General features: G+C 41.2%; 1 protein-coding gene and 1 long non-coding RNA gene across 2 annotated transcripts; one reads left to right on the forward strand and one right to left on the reverse strand.

Annotated features, from left to right (window-relative positions):
• The first annotated feature begins 215 nt into the window (after nucleotides 1–215).
• On the forward strand, nucleotides 216–23,979 carry COA7 (cytochrome c oxidase assembly factor 7). Its single transcript, XM_081485299.1, has 3 exons — nucleotides 216–359; nucleotides 3,226–3,366; nucleotides 22,755–23,979. The coding sequence occupies exons 1-3, from the start codon at nucleotides 254–256 to the stop codon at nucleotides 23,201–23,203; spliced, it is 696 nt and encodes a 231-aa protein (XP_081341425.1). The 5' UTR covers nucleotides 216–253; the 3' UTR covers nucleotides 23,204–23,979.
• LOC145504468 (uncharacterized) lies at nucleotides 14,549–17,518 on the reverse strand. Its single transcript, XR_014052221.1, has 2 exons — nucleotides 17,196–17,518; nucleotides 14,549–16,695 (listed from the first exon to the last, which is right to left on the reverse strand). It is a non-coding gene; the product is annotated as an uncharacterized LOC145504468 (long non-coding RNA).
• Nucleotides 23,980–24,685: the final 706 nt, after the last annotated feature.

Below are 24,685 nucleotides of genomic sequence, written 5' to 3' on the forward strand. Positions count from 1 at the left end.
TGCTACCGGTTTTACGAGTGGGCTGACCAGAGGAACACTTGGGACCGCCAAAGACTAACACCGTGAGGACAAATGACTGCCGAAAGCTCAGGACGCTCCGCCTCCCCAACGCAGGGCTGAACGCGGGACCTTGGCGGCTCGCCCCTCCAAGGCCCCGCCCCTTCGTCGGCTCACGTGACCGTGGGGGCGGGGGGACGTGCGGCGCGGGCAGCGTCAGAGCGGCGGGGTGGTTTTGACTGGGCCAGCGAGAGCCATGGCCGGCTTGGTGGACTTTCAGGACGAGGAACAGGTGAAGTCCTTTCTGGAGAACATGGAAGTGGAGTGCAACTACCAGTGCTACCGCGAGAAGGACCCGGACGGTGAGCGCCGCCTGCAGGGCCTTAAGGACACGTGGGGGCTCCGGCCTCGGGGACGGGGACTGACGTGTCACGCGAGCGACCTCTGAGGGGATCTGGAAGGGGACGCGGGTGTCTGTGGGTCGCTGACTGCCGTGTGTGTGTGTGTGTGTGCGCGCGAGCGACCTCTGAGGGGGTCTGGAAGAGGACGCGGGTGTCTGTGGGTCGCTGACTGCTGTGTGTGTGTATGTGTGTGTGTGTGTGTGTGTGTGCGCGCGAGCGACCTCTGAGGGGGTCTGGAAGGGGACGCGGGTGTCTGTGGGTCGCTGACTGCGGGTTGGGACTTGCGGGGCTCAGAGCGGGGGCATGTTCTGGCCGCACCTGGCCCGGAGGCCTGGCTAGAAGGAAGAGAAGCGCTAGGGCATTTGGAGTAGAGGGACTGCGGCTACATCAGTGAACTGATAAAATACTCTGTCCTCGTGGAGCTTACATTCTCGTGGGGGATATTGGAAAACAAACCCAATAAATGAACTAGTGTGTTAGAAGGTAGTAAGTGCAGTGAGAAAAAGAACTGACTGAGAGGTCTCAGCAGTTCAGAAGGGCAACTTTAAATTGAGTGGTCAGGGTGAATCATTGAGAAGGTAGCATTTGAACAAAGTGTTGAAAAAAGTAAGGGAGGTGCATGCCAAGCAGAGCTAAGTGAAAAGGCCTTGAGGCATGAATGTGCCCCGTGTGTTCTGCATTGAGTTGACTTCAGTTGTGGGTGGATGGTGATGTCCAGAAGGGGCCGGCCATCCAGAGCAGCAACAACCTTTGGGTGGTTTTCTTATTAGTGCTTTTTTTTTTCCTTTTATTTATTTATATGGCTGCACCAGGTCTTAGTCGTGGCACGCAAACTGTTTCTTAATTGTCACATCCGGAATCTAGTTCCCTGACCAAGGATCCAGCCTGGGCCCCCCTGCATTGGGAACTTGGAGTCTTAGCCACTGGACCACCAGGGAAGTACCCACACTTTAAAAGAAAAAAAAACAAGATATTGGCCCTGCCTTCTAATAGCTTGCAGCCTTGCTCCAAGCTGACCAACTACACAGAGTTGCTCTTTAGTAGGATGGCTTAAAAGAATCCATGCGGTGCCGAATGGTTGGGGAAGACTCCTGGAAGAGGTCAGGAAGAACAGGCTAGTAATGCTGATTAAATGGAGTAGAGGGAGTGAAGAAATTGCTCTTTCGGAAAATTGAAGTCAGAATGTAGTTAGAAATAAGATTGAGGCGGGAAGGACCTTGGGCCACTTGTGTGTCAGATCTTGAATGCTGGAGTAAGGCATTTGAAAGCCTTTATTGTATAGGCAGTGGAGAGCCATACACGAGCTTTTGTACCCTGGAGATACACTAAGCAGTGAGCATGTAAGAAGGGCAGGACGCTTCTCTTGAAGAGAGTCTGAGAGGAGGCAGTTACTATAGCTGGTTCTGTAGTAGTCTTCAAAATCATCATTTCTCAGCTGGATTACTGAAGTAACTTTCTACCTTGACTCTCCATTTGCACCCTAACTCCTTAAATCTATTCTCTACTCATAAACTGATACTTAAATTTTAATTTCGTTGTTATTTACTAGATTTTCAGATGACAGAAATAACACATTTTTGTCATTATCAGTGTTGGAGTGGGTCCCCTCACACATGACTTCCTCCGTATTCATCCAGATACATACAAACGTATTTATTAGAGTGACCTTTTAAAAATACAAGTTGAATCATATCACTTCCCTTCTTAAATCCTTCCAGTGGTTTGCCATTGACTTGGAATAAAATCCCAGTTTCTTCCTATCTAATGTAAGGCCCTCTGATTGGTCCCTACCTTTTCCTCTTTTCCTGCCCCTCCTGGATCCAGCTACATTATACTTTATTTGTGTCCAGCTTATTCTCTTTTATGAGTCTTTTTATGTACTGTTCCTTGTGCCTGAGAGTCTTTCTGTCTCCTTCCCATTTCATTGTCTTTAAATAGCTAGTTCATTCTTGTTACTCACATCTCAGCTCACACATTGAAGTCCTCGGTGAGGCCCTACCTGATTACCTGGTCTGTGTAAACCATTTCCTCCAAAATGCACAACAAACTCATATCATCCTGTTTTATTTCACTGATGGTGTTTATTAAGATTTGATTGCATCTTGTTAAGCTATTTATTTATTGTGTTTCCTCCTCTAGACTGTAACTTTTAGGAGGCCAGGTGACTATATTCCCAGCAACTAAAGCAGTGTCTCGTATATTGTTGCAGACAGATGCTCAAATATTCATTGAATGAAAGTTAACAAGAGATGGGTATTATTGTGGATGAAGAAAAGGGACAGAGGGGAGAGTTGTTAAGGAGAGGCTTGCTGGAAATAGAGACTACCAAGGAGAGGGAGTCTTATTTCTAACTCCTTTGGTAGCTGCAATTTCAAGTCTTTCTTCATGTACCCAGCCTGGCCAAGAATTAAGGTATAGTCATCAAAGAACTGCTTCTTGCTGCCATGAAGACTGGCCTATTGACCCTTTTGGTTCTCACTGTTTAAATGCTGAACTTCCTGAGAAGTTCCAAAGCTTGCAAAGTTTCATCATTGAAGCCAGTGGATCTTTGGGCCTTGCTGACAGGGAATAGAAGGGCTGGTGAGTAGTAGAGCCAGTGTAGGGGCCAAGGTCTTCCCAGTTTATACATTGCTCAGTCCCAGGCTGAGGGCAGACAGTGCCATTTGTAGGAGTGGCTGAACATGACCTGCATTTTTGTGGTAAAGTTACCTTGCCACACCTCGGAGGACAGAGGCTTGTCCTAAATAAAAGGCACATCCGGCCTGCCACACCTGGACCCTCCCCACTCCCCCAGACTTGAACGACAGCTTTTGCCCTTTCCTCACAGGTTGCTATCGGCTGGTGGACTATTTGGAAGGGATCCAGAAGAATTTTGATGAGGCTGCCAAGGTACTGAAGTTCAACTGTGAAGAGAACAAACACAGTGATAGCTGCTACAAACTGGGGGCCTATTATGTGACTGGGAAAGGTAAGGAGGGGCCTGCTTTCTTTGGTCCTTATCATCGATGGTAGTGGTGAGGCCACAACCTGAGGCTCATACTGAAGTCTCTTTACAGAAGGGTCTTCACAGGCATTGGGGAAGCATGTTGTAGGAAAATTTGGAGTCAAGAGTTCAGCAAAGTGCTGGAGGGAAGAGCATAGCCTTTCAAGTTAGGCAGACCTTGTGTGTGCTTAGTCACGTCCAACTCTGTGACCTCATGGACTGTAGCCTGCCAGGCCCCTCTGTCCATGGGATTTCCTGGGCAAGAATATTGGAGTGGGTTGCCATTTCCTTCTCCAGGGGATCTTCCTGACCCAGGGATCAAACTGACATCTCCTGCATTGGCAGGCAGATTATTTTATCACTGAACCAGCTGGGGAAGCCCTTAGGCAGACTTTAGGGAATGTTAACTCAGTAGTCATGTTAATTCTGTGTATCAGTTATATCACCTGTAAAATGGAGAAAAAGCAATATTTTCTTCATAGGTGTTTGTGAAGATTAAATAGGGTAATGTAGATAAAGGTATCAGCATGTGCGTGGCACAGAGGAAGTGACTAGTAATTAATTCCTTTCCATTTGTCTTTTCTCCTCGTGCCTTAATTTCAGTTGATACTGAGTAGTGTTTAAGTTGCGTTGTGTTACGTGCGTGCTCATCATGTCTGACTCTTTACAGCCCCATGCACTATAGTCTACCAGGCTCCCCTGTCCATGCGATTTTTCAAGACAAGAATATTGGAGTGGGTTGCTGTTTCCTAATCTAAGGGATCTTCCCAACCCAGGGATTGAACTCACGTCTCTTGTGTCTCCTGTATTGGCAGGCAGATTCTTTATTCTGTGCCACCTAGGAATTACCTACTGCTAAATAACAAATTATCCCAACAAACCTATCATTTCACATAGTTTCTGTGGATCAGGAATTTGGGAGTGGTGAGCGGTGTGCCTCAGGGTCTCTCAATTAGGCTGCAGTCAAGACACTAGCCAGGGAACTGGGCTGTAGTCTTTTGAGGCTTGACTGGAACCAGAATCTGCAGTCCTAAGCTGGCTCACTCACTTGGCTGTGAAGGCTTCCATTCTTTGCCAGCTGTTGTAAAGAGACCTTAGTTCCTTCTGACATGGATCTCTTCAAGGGCTATTTGTATGTCCTTGTGACATGGCATTTGGCTTCCTTCAGAGTGAGTGATCCAAAAGAAGGAGCAAGATGGAATCCACAGTGTCTTTTATAACCTACTCTTGGAAGTCACATGCTTTTCATTTCTAGCCCATTCTGCTTATTTGCAGTGAGGCAGTAAGTTTAGCCTACACTAATTGGAGAGAACTTAAATTCTACCTCTTGAAAGAAGGAGTATCAAGAATTATGGGCATATTTTAAAACCACCACAAATTGGGAATATAACCTAAGACATGCAGCCCTTTTTTTTGCTGACTAGTTCATGAGATTTTTGAGGATGGTATAATTCATTCATCCCTTGTTCCTAGTGCCCAGTGAAGCCTGCTTAAAAGGATGTTCAGTGTAAGTTTGATGAAGATGATGCCTTTTTTAAATCTCTGGAACTTTGTGGGCTGTTTCTGCCTTCACATGGAACATACGGTCTGTGGTAGTCTCAAATTTGAAGAAAGTTTGGCATTAACAGGAATAACAGCAAGTTTCCTTGCTTAATCAGAGGGGCATTTCTTTGGCCCATTTTCATTAATTTATAAGTAATATATAGCTGCATTTTTTTTTTTTGAATCTTGTGTGCCAACAGTAGCAGTTTAGTTAAATAATGTTACTTCCATCAGCTGGAATGTTATTTAACCCATTAAAAAATAATATTTCTAAGTAGTTTTTGTTGATGTCAGGAAAAGTTTATAATATAATATTCAATGAAGAAAACTGAACAGAAAATTATGTATGATGTGAACTCAGCTGTACAATATAGTGTGCAAAATAAAAATTTTCCTAGCTGTTTCTGAATTTATATCTTTATATCATATTTTTCATAAGGACTGTTGTTGTTCAGTCAGTCAGTCATCTCTGACTCTTTGCAACCCCATGGACTGCAGCACGTCAGGCTTCCCTGTGTTTCACCATCTCCCGGAGCTTGCTCAAACTCATGTCCATTGACTCGGTGATGCCATCCAACCATCTTGTCCTCTGTTGTCCCCATCTCCTCCTGCCTTCAACCTTTCCCAGCATCAGGCTTTTTTACAGTGAGTCGGCTTTTCGCTAAAGATGGCCAAAGTGTTGGAGCTTCAGCGTTAGCATCAGTCCCTCCAATGAATATTCAGGATTGATTTCCTTTAGGATGGACTGGCTTGATCTCCTTGCAGACCGAGGGACTCTTAAGAGTCTTCTCCAACACTACAGTCAAACACATAAATTCTTTGGCATTCAGCCTTCTTTATGGTCCAACTCTCACATCCATTTATGACTACCGGAAAAACCATAACTTTGACTAGACAGACCTTTGTTGGCAAAGTAATGTCTCTGCTTTTTAATATGATGTCTAGGTTGGTCATAGCTTCTCTTCCAAGGAGCAAGCGTCTTTCAGTTTCATGGCAGCAATCACCATCTGCAGTGATTTTGGAGCCCAAGAAAATAAAGTCTATCACTGTTTCCATTGTTTCCCCATCTATTTGCCATGAAGTGATGGGACTGGATGCCGTGATCTTCATTTTTTTGAATGTTGAGTTTTAAGCCAGCTTTTTCACTCTCCTCTTTTACCTTGATAAAGAGGCTCTTTAGTTCCTCTTCACTTTCTGCTATAAGGCTGGTGTCATCTGCATATCTGAGGTTATTGATATTTCTCCTGGCAATCTTGATTCCAGCTTGTGCTTCATCCAGTCTGGCATTTCGCCTGACGTACTCTGCATATAATTGTGCTTCGTCTGTATATGGTTCATCTGCCTGCATATGCTTCATCTACATATGCTTGTGCTTCACCCAGTCTGACATTTCGCATGATGTACTCTGCATAAAGCAAAATGATTGTCTGAGGAGGCCTAACAGATAGCTGAGAAAGGAAGAGAAGCTAAAGGCAAAGCAGAAAAGGAAAGACATACCCATTTGAATGCAGAGTTCCAAAGAATAGCAAGGAGAGAGAAAAAAGCCTTCTTCAGTGATCAGTTCAAAGAAATAGAGGAAAACAATAATGGGAAAGACTAGAGATCTCTTCAAGAAAATTAGAGATACCAAGGGAACATTTCATGCAGAGATGGGCACAGTAAAGGACAGAAATGGTATGGACCTAAAAGAAGCAGAAGATATTAAGAAGAGGTGGCAAGAATACACAGAAGAACTGTACAAAAAAGATCTTCATGCCCCAGATAACCATGATGGTGTGATCGTTCACCTAGAGCCAGACATCCTGGAATGCAAATTCAAGTGGTCTTTAGGAAGCATCACTACCAACTAAGCTAGTGAAGATGATGGAATTCCAGTTGAGCTATTTCAAATCCTAAAAGATGATGCTGTGAAAGTGCTGTACTAAATATACCAGCAAATTTGGAAAACTCATCAGTGGCCACAGGACTGGAAAAGGTCAGTTTGCATTCCAGTCTCTCCAAGCTAGGCTTCAACAGTACGTGAACTGTGAACTTCCAGATATTCAAGCTAGACGTAGAAAAGGCAGAGGAACCAGAGATCAAATTGCCAATATCTACTGGATCATCAGAAAAACAAGAGAGTTCCGGTAGAACATCTACTTCTGCTTTATTGACTATGCCAAAGCCTTTGACTGTGTGGATCACAACAAACTGTGGAAAATTCTTCAAGAGATGGGAATACCAGACAACCTTACCTGCCTCCTGAGAAATCTGTTTGCCTGTTAAGAAGCAACAGTTAGAACCCAACAGGGAACAACGGACTGGTTCCAAATTGGGAAAGGAGTACGTCAAGGCTGTATATTGTCACCCTCATTATTTAACATATGCAGAAGTACATTATGCGAAATACCAGGCTGGATGAAGTACAAGCTGGAATCAAGATTGCCAGGAGAAATACCAATAACCTCAGATACGCAGATGACACCACCCTTATGGCAGAAAGTGAAGAACTAAAGAGCCTCTTGATGAAAGTGAAAGAGGAGAGTGGAAAAAGCTGGCTTTTAACTCAACATTCAAAAAACGATCATGGCATCTGGTCCAATCACTTCATGGCAAATAGATGGGGAAACAATGGAAACAGTGACAGACCTATTTTTTGCGGGGGGGTGTTCCAAAATCACTGCAGATGGTAGCTACAGCCATGAAATGAAAAGATGCTTGCTCCTTGGAAGAGAAGCTATGACCAACCTAGACATCATATTAAAAAGCAGAGACATTACTTTGCCAACAAAGGTCCCTCTAGTCAAAGCTATGGTTTTTCTAGTAGTCATGTATAGATGTGAGAGTTGGATCATAAAGAAGGCTGAATGCCAAAGAATTGACGCTTTTGAACTGTGGTGTTGGAGAAGACTCTTGAGAGTCCCTTGGACTGCAAAGAGATCCAGCCAGTCAGTGCTAAAGGAAATCAGTCCTGAATTTTCATTGGAAGGACTGATGGTGAAGCTGAAACTCCGATACTTTGGCCACCTGATCCAAAGAACTGACTCACTGGAAAAGACCCTGATGCTGGGAAAGGTTGAAGGCAGGAGGAGAAGAGGACGACAGAGGACAGGATGGTTGGATGGCATCACTGACTCTATGAACGTGAGTTTGAGCAAGCTCTGGGAGTTGGTGATGTACAGGGAAGTCGCATTTGGCAGTCCATGGGTCGAAAAGTATTGAATATGACCGAGCGACGGAACTGACTCTGCATATAAGTTAAATAAACAGGGTGACAATGTACAGGTTTGAGGTACTGCTTTCCCAGTTTTGAACCAGTCTGTTGTTCCATGTCTGGTTCTAACTGTTGTTTCTTAACCTACATACAGGTTTTGCAGGAGGCAGGTAAGGGTGGTCTGGTATTCCCATCTGTAAGAATTTTACACAGTTTGAGTTCCTTATTAAATTAGAACAAAAGAGGTTGTGGAAGTTGTGAAATTGTTTTCCCTTCTCTTATTAGACAAACTTATGTCATTAATGGGGCTTCCCTGGTGGCTGAGTGGTTAAAGAATCTGCCTGCCAATGCAGGAGACGTGGGTTTGGGAAGCTCCCCTGAGGAAGGAAATGGCAACTGACTCCAGTATTCTTACCTGGGAAATCCCATGGACAGAGGAGCCTGGCAGGCTACAGTCCGTAGGGTCTCAAAGAGTCAGACATGACTTAGTGACTAAACAATAACAACAACAGTGTGATTAATGATTGTGCACTGAGACTGTGTTTTGTTTTTGTTTCAGTGCTCCTTTGTTGAGCAAACTTACTATTTACTGTATGCAGTGAAGCATAGATGGACCAGTGTGGGGGAAGAAATCTTTTTTCACCTCCTTCTTGGAGAAGAACTGTTTATACTCATTCCTGTTAACTTCGGAGAGCTTGATAAGTATCTTCATAGAGAGACATGTAAAGTACCTTGAAGGTTAAGTTCTGGGAGCATGTCATCATCTGGGGTGCTGTCATGGAGGAGGAGATACTGAAACTGGTCATAAAGGACAGAGCAAACTCTGTTTGATAGAAGTATAATAGAGTTATGTCTTCTCTCTAGAATAGAGAGAAGGTGAGCAGGTAAAAGGACACAGGGTGTTTAGAGAATAATACTTAATTCTGTTAAGCTAACATTCTTAACTCCCTTCAGGTCCAGTGTGGTCACAGGAGATCCCATTAGCTATCTTGACTCAGACCCTTTGGATTATTGTTTAGCAGACCTTGGACTCTACCATGTCTAAAAGCCAGTACTGTTGATTCCCTCTGCCTGATTCTGAGCCAAAGAATATTCCCTCTGTTCTGAAAACACACCCAGTGTCCTTTCTTGACAAAGACTGTTTAATAACTCTGCCTTTATCAAGGATAGCTTGGGGCACGGGGAAGAATGGGAGGTCACTTTTCATACTGAGCACTAATTAACACTGTGGCATCAGGCAAGGCATTTTTCTTTTCTGAGCTACAAATACCTCAGTGACAAAATTGGAGTAATAATGTCAGCTCATAACTTATGCATAGATTTTTATGAGCATCAAATGAGCTCACATGTGTAAATCAACTATACTCCAATTAAAAAAAAATAGCTTCCATGTGACTGCTGCTTAAGTTATAAAACATTCTATCAATGTGAATAACTGTGGTTTATATTGGCTACTGCAGAGGTTACTTTGGATCAGACACTTAGTGACCCAAGGAATGTTTTGTCCAGATGTTTTCATCTGTGGAATCAGCTTTGAACTATTCTTGTGGAGCCATTTAAATGTCTCATGAAAGGAAGTAGAACTGTATCTCTGATATATCTCTGTGATGAAAGATTCTTAATAAAACACAGTAAGAAGGGTTTCCAATGGGGAGTAAAGAACTCTGAAGATTATGACATGTAGAAACAAGACCAAACTACATTGAAAAGGTACTAGGAGAAAATACTCCAAAAATGATTAGTAGTGGTCTCTAGGGTGTGGCAATAATGGATGATAAGTTAGTGATGATAATTATAAATGAACCTTTGTCTCTAGTCCAAACCACTTCAGACTGCATATAGTTGACTGTTTACTGGAAACTTTGACTTGGAGTCCTTGCAGACATTTGAAATTTAAATCCAATATGAAATTCTTTTTTTTTTTAATTTACTTTTTTATTAAAGGATTATTGCTTTACAGAATTTTGTTGTTTTCTGTCAAACCTCAAGATGAATCAGCCATAGGTACACATATATCCCCTCCTTTTTGAACCTCCCTCCCATCTCCCACCCCATCCCACTCCTCTAGATTGATCCAGAGCCCCTGTTTGAGTTTCCTGAGCCATACAGCAAATTCCCATTGGCTGTCTATTTTATATATGGTAATGTAAGTTTCCATGTTACTCTTTCCATACATCTCATCTCCCCTCTCCCCATGTCCATAAGTCTATTCTTATGTCTGTTTCTCCATTGCTGCCCTGTAAATAAATTCTTCAGTACCATTTTTCTAGATACCGTATATATGCATTAGAATACGATATTTATCTTTCTCTTTCTGACTCACTTCACTCTATATAATAGATTCTAGGTTCATCCACCTCATTAGCACTGACTTAAATGCATTCCTTTTATGGCTGAGTAATATTCCTTTGTGTATATGTACCATAGTTTCTTTATCCATTCATCTGTCGATGGTCATCTAGGTTGCTCCCATGTTCTAGCTATTGTAAATAGTGCTGCAACGAACAATGGGATACATGTGTTTTTTCAATTTTTGTTTCTTCAGGGTATATGCCTAGGAGTCATTTCCCTGGGTATATGCCTGGGTCATATGGTAGTTTTATTCCTAATTTTTTAAGGAATCTCCATATCATCTTCCATAGTGGCTATATCAATTTACATTCCCACCAACAGTGCAAGAGTGTTCCCTTTTCTCCACACCCTTCCAGCATTTATTATTTGTAGACTTTTTGATGATTGCAATTCTGACCGGTGTAAGATGATATCTCATTGTAGTTTTGATTTGCATTTCTCTAATAATGAGTGATGTTGAGCATCTTTACATGTGTTCATTAGCCATCTGGGTATGTCTTTGGAGAAATGTCTGAATAGGTCTTTTTCCCACTTTTTGATTGGGTTGTTTGTTTTTCTGACATTGAGTTGTGTGAGCTGCCTGTATATTTTGGAAATTAATCCTTTGTCAGTTGTTTGATTTGCTATTATTTTCTCCCATTCTGAGGGTTGTCTTTTCACCTTGCTTATAGTTTCCTTTGCTGTGTAAAAGCTTTTAAGTTTAATCAGGTCCCACTTGTTTACTTTTGTTTTTATTTCCGTTACTGTAGGAGGTGGGTCATAGAGGATCTTGCTTTGATTTATGTCATGGAGTGTTCTGCCTATGTTTTCCTCTAAGAGTTCTATAGTTTCTGGTCTTACATTTAGATCTTTAATGCATTTTGAGTTCATCTTTGTATATGGTGTTAGGAAGTGTTCTAATTTCATTCTTTTACATGTAGCTGTCCAGTTTTCCCAGCACCATTTATTGAAGAGGTTGTTTTTGTCCCATTGTATATTCTTGCCTCCTTTGTGAAAAATAAGGTACTTATTGGTGCATGTGTTTATTTCTGGGCTTTCTATCTTGTTCATTGGTCTATATTTCTGTTTTTGTGCCAGTACCATACTGTTTTGATGACTGTAGCTTTGTAGTATAATCCAAAGTCAGGAAGGTTGACTCCTCCAGCTCCATTCTTCCTTCTCAAGACTGCTTTGGCTGTTCGGGGTCTTTTGTGTTTCCATATGAATTGTGAATTTTTTTGTTCTAGTTCTGTGAAAAATGCCATTGGTAATTTGATAGGGATCGCATTGAATCTGTAGATTGCATTTGGTAGTATAGTCATTCTCACAATACTGATTCTTCCTGCCCAGGAACATGGAATATCTCTCCATCTGTTTATGTCATCTTTGATTCCTTTCAGTAGTGTCTTATAATTTTCTGTGTACAGTTCTTTTGTCTCCTTAGGTAAGTTTATTCCTAGATATTTAATTATTTTTGTTGCAATAATGAATGGGATTGATTCCTTAATTTCTTTCTGATTTTTCATTGTTAGTATATAGAAATGCAAGTGATTTCTGTGTATTGATTTTGTATCCTGCAGCTTTGCTAAATTCACTGATTAGCTCTAGTAATTTTCTGATAGTAAGATTTTCTATGTACAGTATCATGTCATCTGCAAACAGTGAGAGCTTTACTTCTTTTCCGATCTGTAGTAGTGAAAGTGGATACCCTTGTCTTGTTCCTGATCTTAGGGGGAATGCTTTTAGTTTTTCACCATTGAGAATAATGTTTGCTGTAGGCTTATCATATCTGGCCTTTAGTATGTTGAGGTAGGTTCCTTCTGTGCCCATTTTTTGAAGAGTTTTTAGCATAAATGGTTACTGAATTTTATCAAGGCTTTTTCTATCACTACAAACTGGAAAATTCTGAAAGAGATGGGAATACCAGACCATCTGACCTGTCTTTTGAGAAACCTGTATGCACGTCAGGAAGCAACAGTTAGAACTGTACATGGAACAACAGACTGGTTCCAAATAGGAAAAGGAGTACGTCAAGGCTGTATATTGTCACCCTGCTTATTTAACTTATATGCAGAGTACATCATGAGAAACGCTGGGCTGGAAGAAACACAAGCTGGAATCAAGATTGCCAGGAGAAATATCAATAACCTCAGATATGCAGATGACACCAGCCTTATGGCAGAAAGCGAAGAAGAACTAAAGAGCCTCTTGATGAAGGTGAAAGAGGAGAGTGAAAAAGTTGGCTTAAAGCTTGACATTCAGAAAACTAAGATCATGGCATCTGGTCCCATCACTTCATGGCAAATAGATGGGGAAACAGTGGAAACAGTGTCAGACTTTATTTTTTGGGGGCTCCAAGATCACTGCAGATGGTGACTGCAGCCATGAAATTAAAAGACACTTACTCCTTGGAAGGAAAGTTATGAGCAACCTAGACAGCATATTAAAAAGCAGAGACATTACTTCGCCAACAAAGGTCCGTCTAGTCAAGGCTATGGTTTTTCCAGTCGTCATGTATGGATGTGAGAGTTGGACGGTGAAGAAAGCTGAGCGCCAAAGAATTGATGCTTTTGAACTGTGGTGTTGGAGAAGATTCTTGAGAGTCCCTTGGACTGCAAGGAGATCCAACCAGTCCATCCTAAAGGAGATCAATCCTGGGTGTTCATTGGAAGGACTGATATTGAAGCTGAAACTCCAATACTTTGGCCACCTCATGCGAAGAGTTGACTCATTGGAAAAGACCCTGATGCTGGACGGATTGGGGGCAGGAGGAGAAGGGGACGACAGAGGATGAGATGGCTAGATGGCATCACTGACTTGATGGACATGAGTTTGGGTGGACTCCGGGAGTTGGTGATGGACAGGGAAGCCTGGCATGCTGTGGTTCATGGGGTCGCAAAGAGTCCTACATGGCTGAGCGACTGAACTGAACTGAACTTTTCTGCATCTATTGAGATTATCATATGGTTTTTATCTTTCAGTTTCTTAATATGGTGTATCACATTGATTGATTTGCATATTTGAAGAATCCTTGCATTTCTGGAATAAACCCAACTTGATCATGGTGTATGAGCTTTTAGATGTGTTGCTGAATTCTGTTTGCTAAATTTTTGTTGAGGATTTTTTGCATCTATGTTCATCAGTGATATTGGCCTGTAGTTTTCTTTTGTTTGTATTGTTTTTGTCTTTCTGTCTTTGTGTTGTCTTTATCAGGGGGATGGTGACCTTTTGGAAGTGCTCCTTCCTCTGCAGTTTTTTGAAAGAGCTTTAGAAGGATAGGCATTACCTCTTCTCTAAATGTTTGGTAGAATTCTCCTGTGAAGCCATCTGGTCCTGGGCTTTTGTTTTATGGGAGATGTTTGATCACAGTTTCAATTTCAGTGCTTATAATTGGGTTGTTCATAATTTCTGTTTCTTCCTGGTTCAGTCTTGGAAGATTGAACTTTTCTAAGAATCTGTGCATTTCTTCCAGGTTATTCATTTTCTTGCCATATAGTTGTTCATAATAGTCTTTTATAATCCTTTGTATTTCTGTATTGTCTGTTGTAACCTTTCATTTTCCATTTCTAATTTTGTTGATTTGATTCTTTTTTTCTTGATGAGTCTGGCTAAAGGTTTGCCAATTTTGGGTATCTTCTCAAAGAACCAGCTTTTAGTTTTATTAATCTTTACTATTGTTTCTTTCCTTTCTTTTTCATTTATTTCTGATTGGATCTTTGTGATTTCTTTCCTTCTACTAATTTTGGTTTGTTCTTCTTTTTCCAATTGTTTTAAGTGTAAACTTAGGTTGTCTATTCGATGTTTTTCTTGTTTCTTGAGGTAGGATTGTATTGCTATAAACTTCCCTCTTAGAACTACTTTTGCTGCATCCCATAGATTTTGAGGTCTTTTGTTTTTATTGTCATTTGTTTCTAGAAATTTCTTGATTTCTTCAGTAACCGGTTGGTCATTTAGAAATGTATTGCTTAATCTCCATATGTTTGTGTTTTTTACAGTTTTTTTCTTCTAATTGATATCTAGTCTCATATCACTGTGGTTGGAGAAGATGCTTAATACGATGTCAGTTTTCTTAAATTTACTGAGGTTTGATTTGTGACCCAAGATGTGGTCTATACTGGAGAATGTTCCATGTGCACTTGAGAAGAAGGTGTATTCTTCTGCATTTGGATGGCATGTCCTGAAGAAATCAATGAAATCCATCTCATATAATGTATTATTTAAGACTTATGTTTCCTTATTAATTTTCTGTTTTGATTATCTGTCCATCGGTGTGAGTAGAGTGTTAAAAGTCTCCTACTATTATTGTGTTACTGTCAGTTTCTCCTTTTCTGTCTGTTAGTGTTTGTATTGAGGTGCTCCTGTGTTGGGTGCATAGATATTTACAATTGTTATGTCTTCCTCTTGGATTGATCCCTTGATCGCTATGTAGTGTCCTTCCTTATCTCTTACAGTATTCTGTATTTTAAGGTCTATTTTGTCCAATATGAGGATTGCTACTCCAGCTTTCTTTAGCTTCCCATTTGCATGGAATATATTTTTCCATCCTCTTGCTTTCAATCTATATGTGTCTTTAGGTCTGAAGTGGGTTTCTGGTTGACAGTGTGTATATGGGTCTTGTTTTTGTATCCATTCAGCCAGTCTGTGTCTTTTGGTTGGAGCATTTAATCCATTTACATTTCAAGTAATTATTGATATATATGTTCCTGTTGCCATTTTCTTAATTGTTTGGGGTTGATTTTGTAGATCTTTTTCTTCTCTTATATTTCCTGACTAAATAAGTCCCTTTAACATTTGTTGTAAAGCTGGTTTGGTGGTACTGAATTCTCTTAACTTTTGCTTGTCTGAAAAGCTTTTTATTTCTCCATAAATTTTGAATGAGATCCTTGCTGGGTACAGTAATCTTGGTTGTAGATTTTTCCCTTTCAGTACTTTGAATATATCCTGCCATTCCCTTCTGGCCTGCAGAGTTTCTGTTGAAAGATAAATGTATGGGGTTTCCCTTGTATGTTACTTGTTGCTTCTCCTTTGCTGCTTTTAATATTCTTTTTTTGTGTTTAGTCTTCGTTAGTTTGATTAGAATGTGTCTTGACGTGTTTCTCCTTGGGTTTATCCTGTATGGGACTCTTTGCACCTGTTGGATTTGATTGACTATATCCTTTTCAACTATAGTCTCTTCAAAACTTTTTTCATACCCTATCTTTTTCTCTTCTTCTTCTGGGACCCCTGTAATTCAAATGTCAGTGTGTTTGTTATTGTCCCAGAGGTCTCTGAGACTGTCCTCAGTTCTTTTCATTCCTTTTACTTTATTCTGCTCTTCAGAAGTTATTTCCACCATTTATCTTCCACCTCACTGATTTGTTCTTCTGCTTCAGATATTCTGCTATTGATTCCTTCTAGAGTATTTTTAACTTCAGTAATTTGTTGTTTGTCTCTGTATGTTTATTCTTTAGTTCTTCTAGGTCTTTGTTAATTGATTCTTGCATTTTCTCCATTTTGTTTTCAAGGTTTTTGATCTTCTTTACTATCATTATTCTGAATTCTTTTTCAGGTAGTTTGCCTATTTCCTCTTCATTTATTTGGACTTTTGTGTTTCTAGTTTCTTCCTTCATTTATGTAGTATTTCTCTGCCATTTCTTTTTTTTTTTTTTAACTTACTGTGTTTGAGGTTTCCTTTTCCCAGGCTTCAAGGTTGAATTGTTTCTTCCTTTTGGTTTCTGCCCTCCTAAGGTTGGTCCAGTGGTTTGTGTTAGCTTCATATAGGGTGAGATTTGTGCTGAGTTTTTTTTCCCCCTCTGATAGGCAAGGCTGTGTGAGGTGGTAATCCTGTTTGCTGATGATTGGGTTTGTATTTTTGTTTTGTTGTTTAGATGAAGCATCCTGCACAGGGTGCTACGGATGGTTGGGTGATGCCAGGTCTTGTATTCAAGTGGTTTCCTTTGTGTGACTTCTCACTGTTTGATGCTTCCTAGGGTTAGTTCTCTGGTACTCTAGGGTCTTGGAGTCAGTACTTCCACTCCAAAGCCTCAGGGCTTGATCTGTGGTCAGGAACAAAGATTCTACAAATGGTTATGGCATTAAGTGAGATTAAAACAGATATCCAGTAATCAGAAACCAAAGATGAACCCCAGACAAATGGCTGTTACAAAATCAGGCAAATAATAATTAAAATAATGGAATATACACCTGTACATATACACCCCTGAGCAAAGTTGAAACAGTCCAACAAAAATAAAGTGCAGTTGATTGACCTGGCAAACAAAGAAAATCAAAAATTACATATACCAGTTAATAACAAAACTAACTAAAGCACAAACTGGAAAACAAAACTAAAGCAAGGTGCCAAGTGGGGAATAAAGCAATGAAAACAAAACTAACAAATATGTTGAGAGGAAAGGAACAAAAGGAAAGAAAGAAAGAATAGATATGCAAAATTAAATAGAGGTAGATGAAGATTTATATGTACTAAAGATTAACTGCAAGAGGAAAAGAACAGTAGGAAAGGCATAAAAGGAATAAATGTAGAAAAAATATAAGCTTAAAAAAATTAAAAATTAAAATTACAAAAAGAGAACAGGAAAAAAAAAATGGAAGAAGAAAGAAAAAAAGGAAAACTACACAGAACTACAAAAGCCCAATGTAGAGGCAGAGGTTTATAACAATAAAAAGTGTGATTGAATATACACATATACATATTCACCCATAAGCAAAATCAAAACAGTCCAACAAAAATAAAGTACAATAGATTGACCTGGCAAACAAAGGAAACCAAAAATTATATCGACCAGAACAAAACTAACTAAAGCACAAACTGGAAAACCAAACTAAAGCAAGGTGCCAATTGGGGAATAAAGCAATGAAAATAAAACTAATAAGTTGAGAGGAAAGGAAAGAAAGACAGAATAGATATGCAAAGTTAAACAGAGGTAGATAAAGAAGATTTATATACATTAAAAATTAACTGCAAGGGGAAAAGAACAGTAGGAAAAGCAAATAAAGGAATAAATGTAGGAAAAATAATAATAGGTTTAAAAAATTAAAAACTAAAGAGAAAAGGAAAAAAAAAAGGAAAACTCCACAGAACTGCGAAAGCCCAATGTAGAGGCAGAGGTTTATAACAATAAAAAATGTGACTGAGGGAAAAAAAAGCTCAAAAGCTTAATTAGATTTCATAGTGCCAATAAAATTGACAGCCACAACAGAGGGGGGAAAATTTTTTTTTAATCCAAAAGAATCTACAGAACAAGTCAAAACATAAGAATAATAAATGTTTTTCTTGAGTCACTACTGTCAGAGTCCTTTCCCTCACTGGGAGTCACAGTCCTCCTCACCTCCCTAGGAACCCCTCCAACACTGTGCTGATCTCTGGACCTGCTGTGGGGCAGCTCAGATTCTAATCTGGTCCTACTCCTGTGTGTTCTTGCCTCCAATCTCCACAGCTATCAGAACTAGTGCCTTTCTTCTGGGGGTGCTCTCAGTGACCTTTTATATATTCCGTAGACAGAGTCTGCCTAGTTGATCATGTGGATTTAATCTGCAGCTTGTACAGTGGGTGGAAGGGTTTTGGGTGTTCTTCCTTAGCCACACTGCCCCTGGGTTTCAGTTGGGTTTTATTTCCACCTCTGCATGTGGGTCGTCCACTGGGGTTTGCTCCTGAGGCTGCCCTGGAGGACTTGGGTTTGCCCCTGTGAGGACCAGGTGTGGAGGTGGTGCAGCTTTTTGGGTAGCAGGGGTCCTGGCAGCACCATGTACTCAGGGGAGTTGGCAGCTAGGGCAGCAGGAAATATAGTGCTCTAGAAGGGTGTGGCAACCAGTATTGGCCAATACGTTCCAGTGTTCTTGCCTGGAGAACTCCCCTCCCTGACAGAGAAGCCTGGCAGGCCACAGTCTACAGGGTCGCAAAGAGTCAGACATTACCGAAGCAACCCTGCGTGCATAGAGGCAAGACTTTTTTTGCCTGTGGCAGCTCTGCCTCAGTGAGAGTTGAGCGTGAAGGTGGCTCAGCTGCTTGGCTTGCGGGGACCCTGGCAGCGCCAATTGTGCAGGGACATGGACTGCCTCAGCTGCAGGAGTTATCGCCTTATCAGAACCTTTTTGTGAGACTCTTGTAGCTGGCGATCAGAAGGCCTCTTTGGCTAGTCTTTCTCCATAGCTCCGCCCATTCAGGATCTTAGCGGGCTCCCTTGCTTGGCATCCTTCTCTGTTGTTCCATGAATCGGGCACTTAAAGAGGCACCCTGGGTGGGCTCCTACTCTGTAGTTCAGGTGCATCAGTCACTTAAAGGAGCACCCTTGGTGGGGTCCCGCCCTGTAGTTCAGTGCATCAGGCATTTGATGGGCCAGCCTCTCTATTGTTCAGCTGTGGATGCTGACTTGTGGAGAGAGGCTATGGTGATGGCTCCACCCCCTAGGCGTGACTCAGCAGTATTGCCTTGGTTCTGTGGCTGCCCAGCTTTCCTCTATAGGTATTTCCCACCACAGTCTCCTCCCTCACATCCCCTCAATCCATCTCTCCGCAGTCAACAGCAGCCCTCGCTCTGGAATTGCTCCAGAATCCCTAAACTCCAGTTCCTAGCCGCTGTGCCTTCCAGGGGACCTCCCTGGAAGTCCTCCCTGGACTCCCTGTCTGGAGTATGTATGGCTGTGGCAAGGACTGTTATTCTCATTCCATTTAGGCTGCCACAGATCAGCTGTTCCACTCTCAGCCTTAAATGTTTCTCCTCTGACTCAGACAGTTGTCCCAATGCCGGGATTGGACCCCTGCTTTAGTTTCCCCACCTGCCGAGGGCAGGTCCAGTCCTGCTGACACTCCTGCTTTCCCCCCTAGTTCCTTCTCTCCCCCGTAGTTCCTTCTCCTACTGAGTTTTGCATGGTTCTATATATTCTTTTCCTCTGGTCACATACTTCTGTATGCTCTGAGCTGGTGTTCTGTATGCATTTCTGTGTCTGAAGGTGTATTCCTGATGTATCCATGAAGAGAGATGTACTCCACATCCATCTACTCTTCTGCCATCTTGTTCTTCCATGAAATTCTTAATTGTTTTCTCTCAAATTATTACACCCTTGTTGTCTTCCAGTTTATCAAGTGGTGTCTATCCCTACTGAGTAGCTCATGACCAGTTTGTCTTTAAAATTTCAAGTCTATATATTTCAAGCCTATCCTCTCTTCCTTTCCTGCTACTATATTTATTCAAGCCACCTTCCTTTCCTGCTTCATTAATTCAGTTCTCTAATCATCTTTCCATAAGGCAACTAAAATGAACTTTTAAAGATATAAACCATAGATTCCATAAAATATATGAAGCAACTGTTTTTAGACATTGGAAGATAACTCAGTGCAGTACTGTGATCCCTGAGAAAAGGGGAACACACAGGATGAGCCCCATGCTTTGGCTTTCTGCCTGGTGGTACTTTTCAGACTAGGCAGAAAGAGGTAGAAGCCAAGTAGATTATGGTATTCTTGCTGAATGGATGAGGCATAGGTCAGAGTTTCTGGCCACTGAGGCTGCTGGAGTTTGTAGGACAGGATACCACAGAAGGGGAGCTACACAGAGAGGGAGCTCCAGATATCTGCATAGGGGTGCTCCGAAGTCTTTGGCACAGTGTTAAGTTGCACATGCTTAAGGGGAAGACTCTGAGAGACCCTTCAGTGAAAAGCTACTGGGGAAGCTGTGAACTGAAAAGACATTCCTGAGGTTTCACATGTTGGGAGTTGTTTGAATTCCACGAACCAGAAAGGAGAGACCTCGTTGAGTACCACAGACATTCAACTGAGACTCCAGAAAGGTTCCAAAAGTTAGAAACAAGCCTCAGAAGGATCAGGCTGATTCACCAGTGAATAGTTACCTGCCAGAACAAAATTCACCAGTCTTTGGTAAAAGGTGAGAGATTTATATGATATGAAGAGAAACCAGAGTATAGTAGTTTGTAAGTGAATACAGCAAAACCTAGACTGAATAAAGTATCATCTACAGTGTCTAGCAATAAGGAATTACTAAACAGGGGGAAAAAAAAAAATCAGTCAATAGAAACAGACCCAGATGTGACAGGAATGTTGGAATTAACAGTCAAAATATTTTTAAACAGGGAAATAAATATGTTAAAGGATTTAAACAAAAGATGGACACAATGAATGAACAGATGGGCAGTCTCGTCAGAGAAACTGAAACTATTAAGAATCAGATGAAGAAAAAAAAAAAAGAATCAGATGAACTCCTGTGATTGAAAAATATAATATTTGAAATGAAAAATTCACTGGATAGGCTTAACAACAAATAGAACACTTCAGAAGGAAATAAACAATGAATCTGAAAGATCAGTGAACTTAGAAGATTGTAGATGTTCTCTTAAACTGAAGCACTGAGACAAAAAAAGCAGAAAAAATCCCCAACCCTCAGAGTCTCAACCCATGGGGTTCAGTGTCCCTTAATCTAACACAGCCTGTATTGGAGCCCAGAAAGAAAATAGATTGGAACAGAAAAAAACATTCAAAGAAATAATAGTATAAATTTTCCAAATGATGGAGCCAGGACTGGAGTCTCAGTTTTCTGGCAGCAGAGCTCAGGCTTCATTAACCTCTGTTTCCTGTATCTCCCTGAGTTGAAATAACATATCTAACAAAAAGTAGAAGGCAGAAGAGAGGTGGGGAGAAGTATGAGAACTCCCCTTTTACAGTTGTGAGTCAATACTGTCTGAAATTTGGTTAAAACAAAATAAAAACGGAATCCCCTGGCAGTCCAGTGGTTAGGACTCTGTGCTTCCGCTGCAGAGGCCACCATGAAACACCCCCCACTGCCCCAGTCCCTTCCCCCCACCAAAAAAACCCGGTGACTTTAACCTTTAAATACTTTTAATAATTTATAACTCTAGGGCCTCTTTTAGGAAATTTCTCTGTTGAAGAAATACTCATTTGAAGTTAGCGGTTTCTTCATTTTCACTTGTTTGTCTTAATAAATGCAAGTAAAATCAAAGTTAAATTTTTTAGTTACAAGTAGCATGTGTAATCTGGTTTTTCGAAGTGCAATTGACCCTCAAACAACACAGGTTTGAATGATGCAGGTTTGCTTCCATGTGGATTTTTTCAACAATAAATACAATAGTATGCTCCATGATTTCTGTCCCCTGTTGGTTTAGTCTGTGGGTGCACAGGAGCACATTTAGGGCAGATTGACTCTTAAGCTATTCTCGTATTTTTGGCTGCATGGAGAGTGGGTGTCCCTCACAGCTTTCAAGAGTCAACCATACTTCTATCTAGCTGTCCATTCAGCCAGCCAACATTTAATTCAAACACATGCTACAGACACGACTGGAATAGTGTTCTCTTAATGATGGTTTTTTCTAGGTGGTGTATTTGGGATGACTTCTTCTAAAACTAATGTTGAGATATGTTTCTCTTATTTTTAGGAATGAGGGATTTTGAGAATGGGGGATTTGAAATGTTCCGTTAAAATAAGAAAAACCTAAAGAAAAAAGCGGGCCTTGTCACCACCTCTGCTTAAAATGATCCATTAGCTGTTTTCCATTGCTCCAAGGTTAAAGTACAAGGTCCTTAAGAAGACCCGTCAGACGCTCCATGAGCTGGCCCCTGCCTGCCTCACCACCCTTCCTTAGTGATTTCTGAGTTCTGGCACTTGGGCTCCTTTTCTCTTTATATTCTGTTCCTGCTACTGGGAATAGTTTTCTTTGCCATTTTTTTCCCCACTCCATATTTTTCTTTTCATTCTTTTTTCCATTATTTCACAGCTCAAATGTCACTTCTTTGGAGAAACTTTCCTTTACCTCACCTCTTAGTTGAGAGCCTTGATCATTCTCATAGCATCCTGTACTCTTTCTCCATATGCTTGTCACACTTAGAATCATACATCTACTTGTGTGGTGTTTAATGTCTGTCTTATTAGACCACAAAATTCACAAGGGCAGGGTCAGTATCTGTTTATTCCTTAGAACCTAGCATAGTAATTGGCAATTAATATATTTTCAGTATAGATTTAAATTAACAAACATTTATAAGATGCCATGATCTTGCTCTTATCCCCAGAGGTAAATACCATTTACTGATAAGGACGAAGCTACGGTTGAGAAACTAATCATTTCACCCTTTTTACCTGTTTGGGCTTCCTTATAAGATACCATTTGAGCAGAAGATTCCATGGCTGAAAAAGCTGTAAGGTCTGTGTACTATACCAGGCCATCTTCTTTTCATGCTGCCTTAGCTCAAAGTATATAAACTTTATTTGGGAATTTCTTCCTGACTTTGGCCTGAGACATTCAGGTTCTTTCCTGGCTTGGATTGACTTTTTTTTTCTTCCCAGGTGGACTATCCCAGGATCTGAAAGCTGCTTCCAACTGCTTTCTGATGGCATGTGAGAAGCCGGGAAAGAAGTCCACTGAAGCATGCCACAATGTTGGTCTCCTGGCACATGATGGACAGGTCAATGAGGATGGCCAGCCCAATCTGGAGAGGGCCAGAGACTACTACACAAGGGCCTGTGATGGCAACTATGCCGCTAGCTGTTTCAACCTCAGTGCCATGTTCCTGCAAGGTGCCCCCAGTTTTCCCAAGGACATGGGCCTGGCATGCAAATACTCAATGAAAGCCTGTGACTTGGGCCATGTCTGGGCCTGTGCTAATGCCAGCCGCATGTACAAGCTTGGGGATGGTGTCGATAAGGACGAAGCTAAGGCTGAGGAACTAAAAAATCGGGCCCGGCAGCTACACAAAGAACAGCAGAAAAACGTCCAGCCTTTAACATTTGGGTAGGGTGGCCCACCCTCCCATACTACAGACAGCTTGTTGCTGGCACCTCCTATTTCTGATGGAGCCCTTTAAGGTCAACTTGCTGGAGAAGAAAGACTTGGTGTTTAATATCAGTAACTGATTACTTTGCCCCCAGTGTCGCCTGCTCAGATGTAGTCTGAAATGTTTATTTTGGTCAATATTTGTTTATCTGGTGTGATCCACATTTATAAGATCTTGGTTCTCAAACTCTTTTCCTGTTCTGTGAAAAACAGCAGACTAGTGAGCCATAAAGATTGTGGGGGTGGGAAGGAGAGACAGAGCAGGAAACTGGGAAAATTAGTAGCCACAGGGCCTGAAGGAATCACCATCATCACCATTATTTTAGTTGGGAGAGCTTAAAAAAATCAAAATATCTTGATTTACATAATAGCGGGTTTAAGGAGCTAAGAACAGTTAAATAGTCAGGACTGCCACCTGCTGACTTACGTAATCATTGGTGTGGGCTGCTTTTTTGTTTTTAGAGTCAGATTTTTCAATAAATTCAGAGATTGAGAGTTATGTGTGATGTAAAGATAAAGGTCATTATGCTTCTGAGTTGCTCAAGAGGGTATAACAGAAAACTTCCTTTAAGTGGAGACGTTCACATGTTAAAAATAACATCCTCAGGCCACTCATCTGGTACTGTTAATAAAGTAACTTACCCTAGAAATTTGTAAGCAAGGGATTTATGATACATTTTGTCCCTCAGAACTGAACATTTTTCAGTGTTCCTGTGAATAAACTATCTTGATTGGTTAGTGTGTGCCTGCTAAGTCGCTTCAGTCGTGTCTGACTCTTTCTTACCCTAGGGACTGTAGCCCCCTAGGCTCCTCTGTCCGTGGGGATTCTCCGGGCAAGAATACTGGAGTGGGTTGCCATGCCCTACTCCAGGCATAAGAGATGTGAGTTCTATCCCTGGGGGATCTTCCTGACCCAAGGATTGAACCCGAGTCTCATGTCTCCTGCACTGGCAGCTGGGCTCTTTACCACTAGCTCCACGTGGTAAGCCCTGATTGATTAGTGGTTTGTGGTATTCTTTCCAGATTCTTGGTAGGGTAGAAATGATTTTCTTTGTGGTGGTTGTGCCTTTTAAGAATATTTGCTTTTTCTATTATCTTCCTTCTTGACACTAGGGGGCGAGCTTGTCATTTTTCTGCTGATGACATGATCCTTATTTCTGTCATCACTTAAGGTTTTAGGGCTTTCAGTTTTGCAGCTGTTTTAGAAGGAAGGCATGCTTATGAAGGTACTTGTAAGCATAGCTTGCTTGCTTCTCAAGCTGATATAAGAGAGAGACTTTCCCAAGAGCAGAGAAGCTTTAAAGAGTGACTTTAGTTTTAAAATATAAAGTAATTTTTGTTGTGGTTAAGATAAATGGTGTAGACCAACAAGCATATAAAGAATTCTCAACATCACCAGTTATTACGGAAATGCAAATCAAAACCACAATGAGATAATTACCTC

This window comes from Giraffa tippelskirchi, chromosome 5 (assembly GCF_054371585.1).
Source record: "Giraffa tippelskirchi isolate mGirTip1 chromosome 5, T2T-mGirTip1v1.2.pri, whole genome shotgun sequence".
In the NCBI taxonomy this organism is placed as follows: domain Eukaryota; kingdom Metazoa; phylum Chordata; class Mammalia; order Artiodactyla; family Giraffidae; genus Giraffa; species Giraffa tippelskirchi.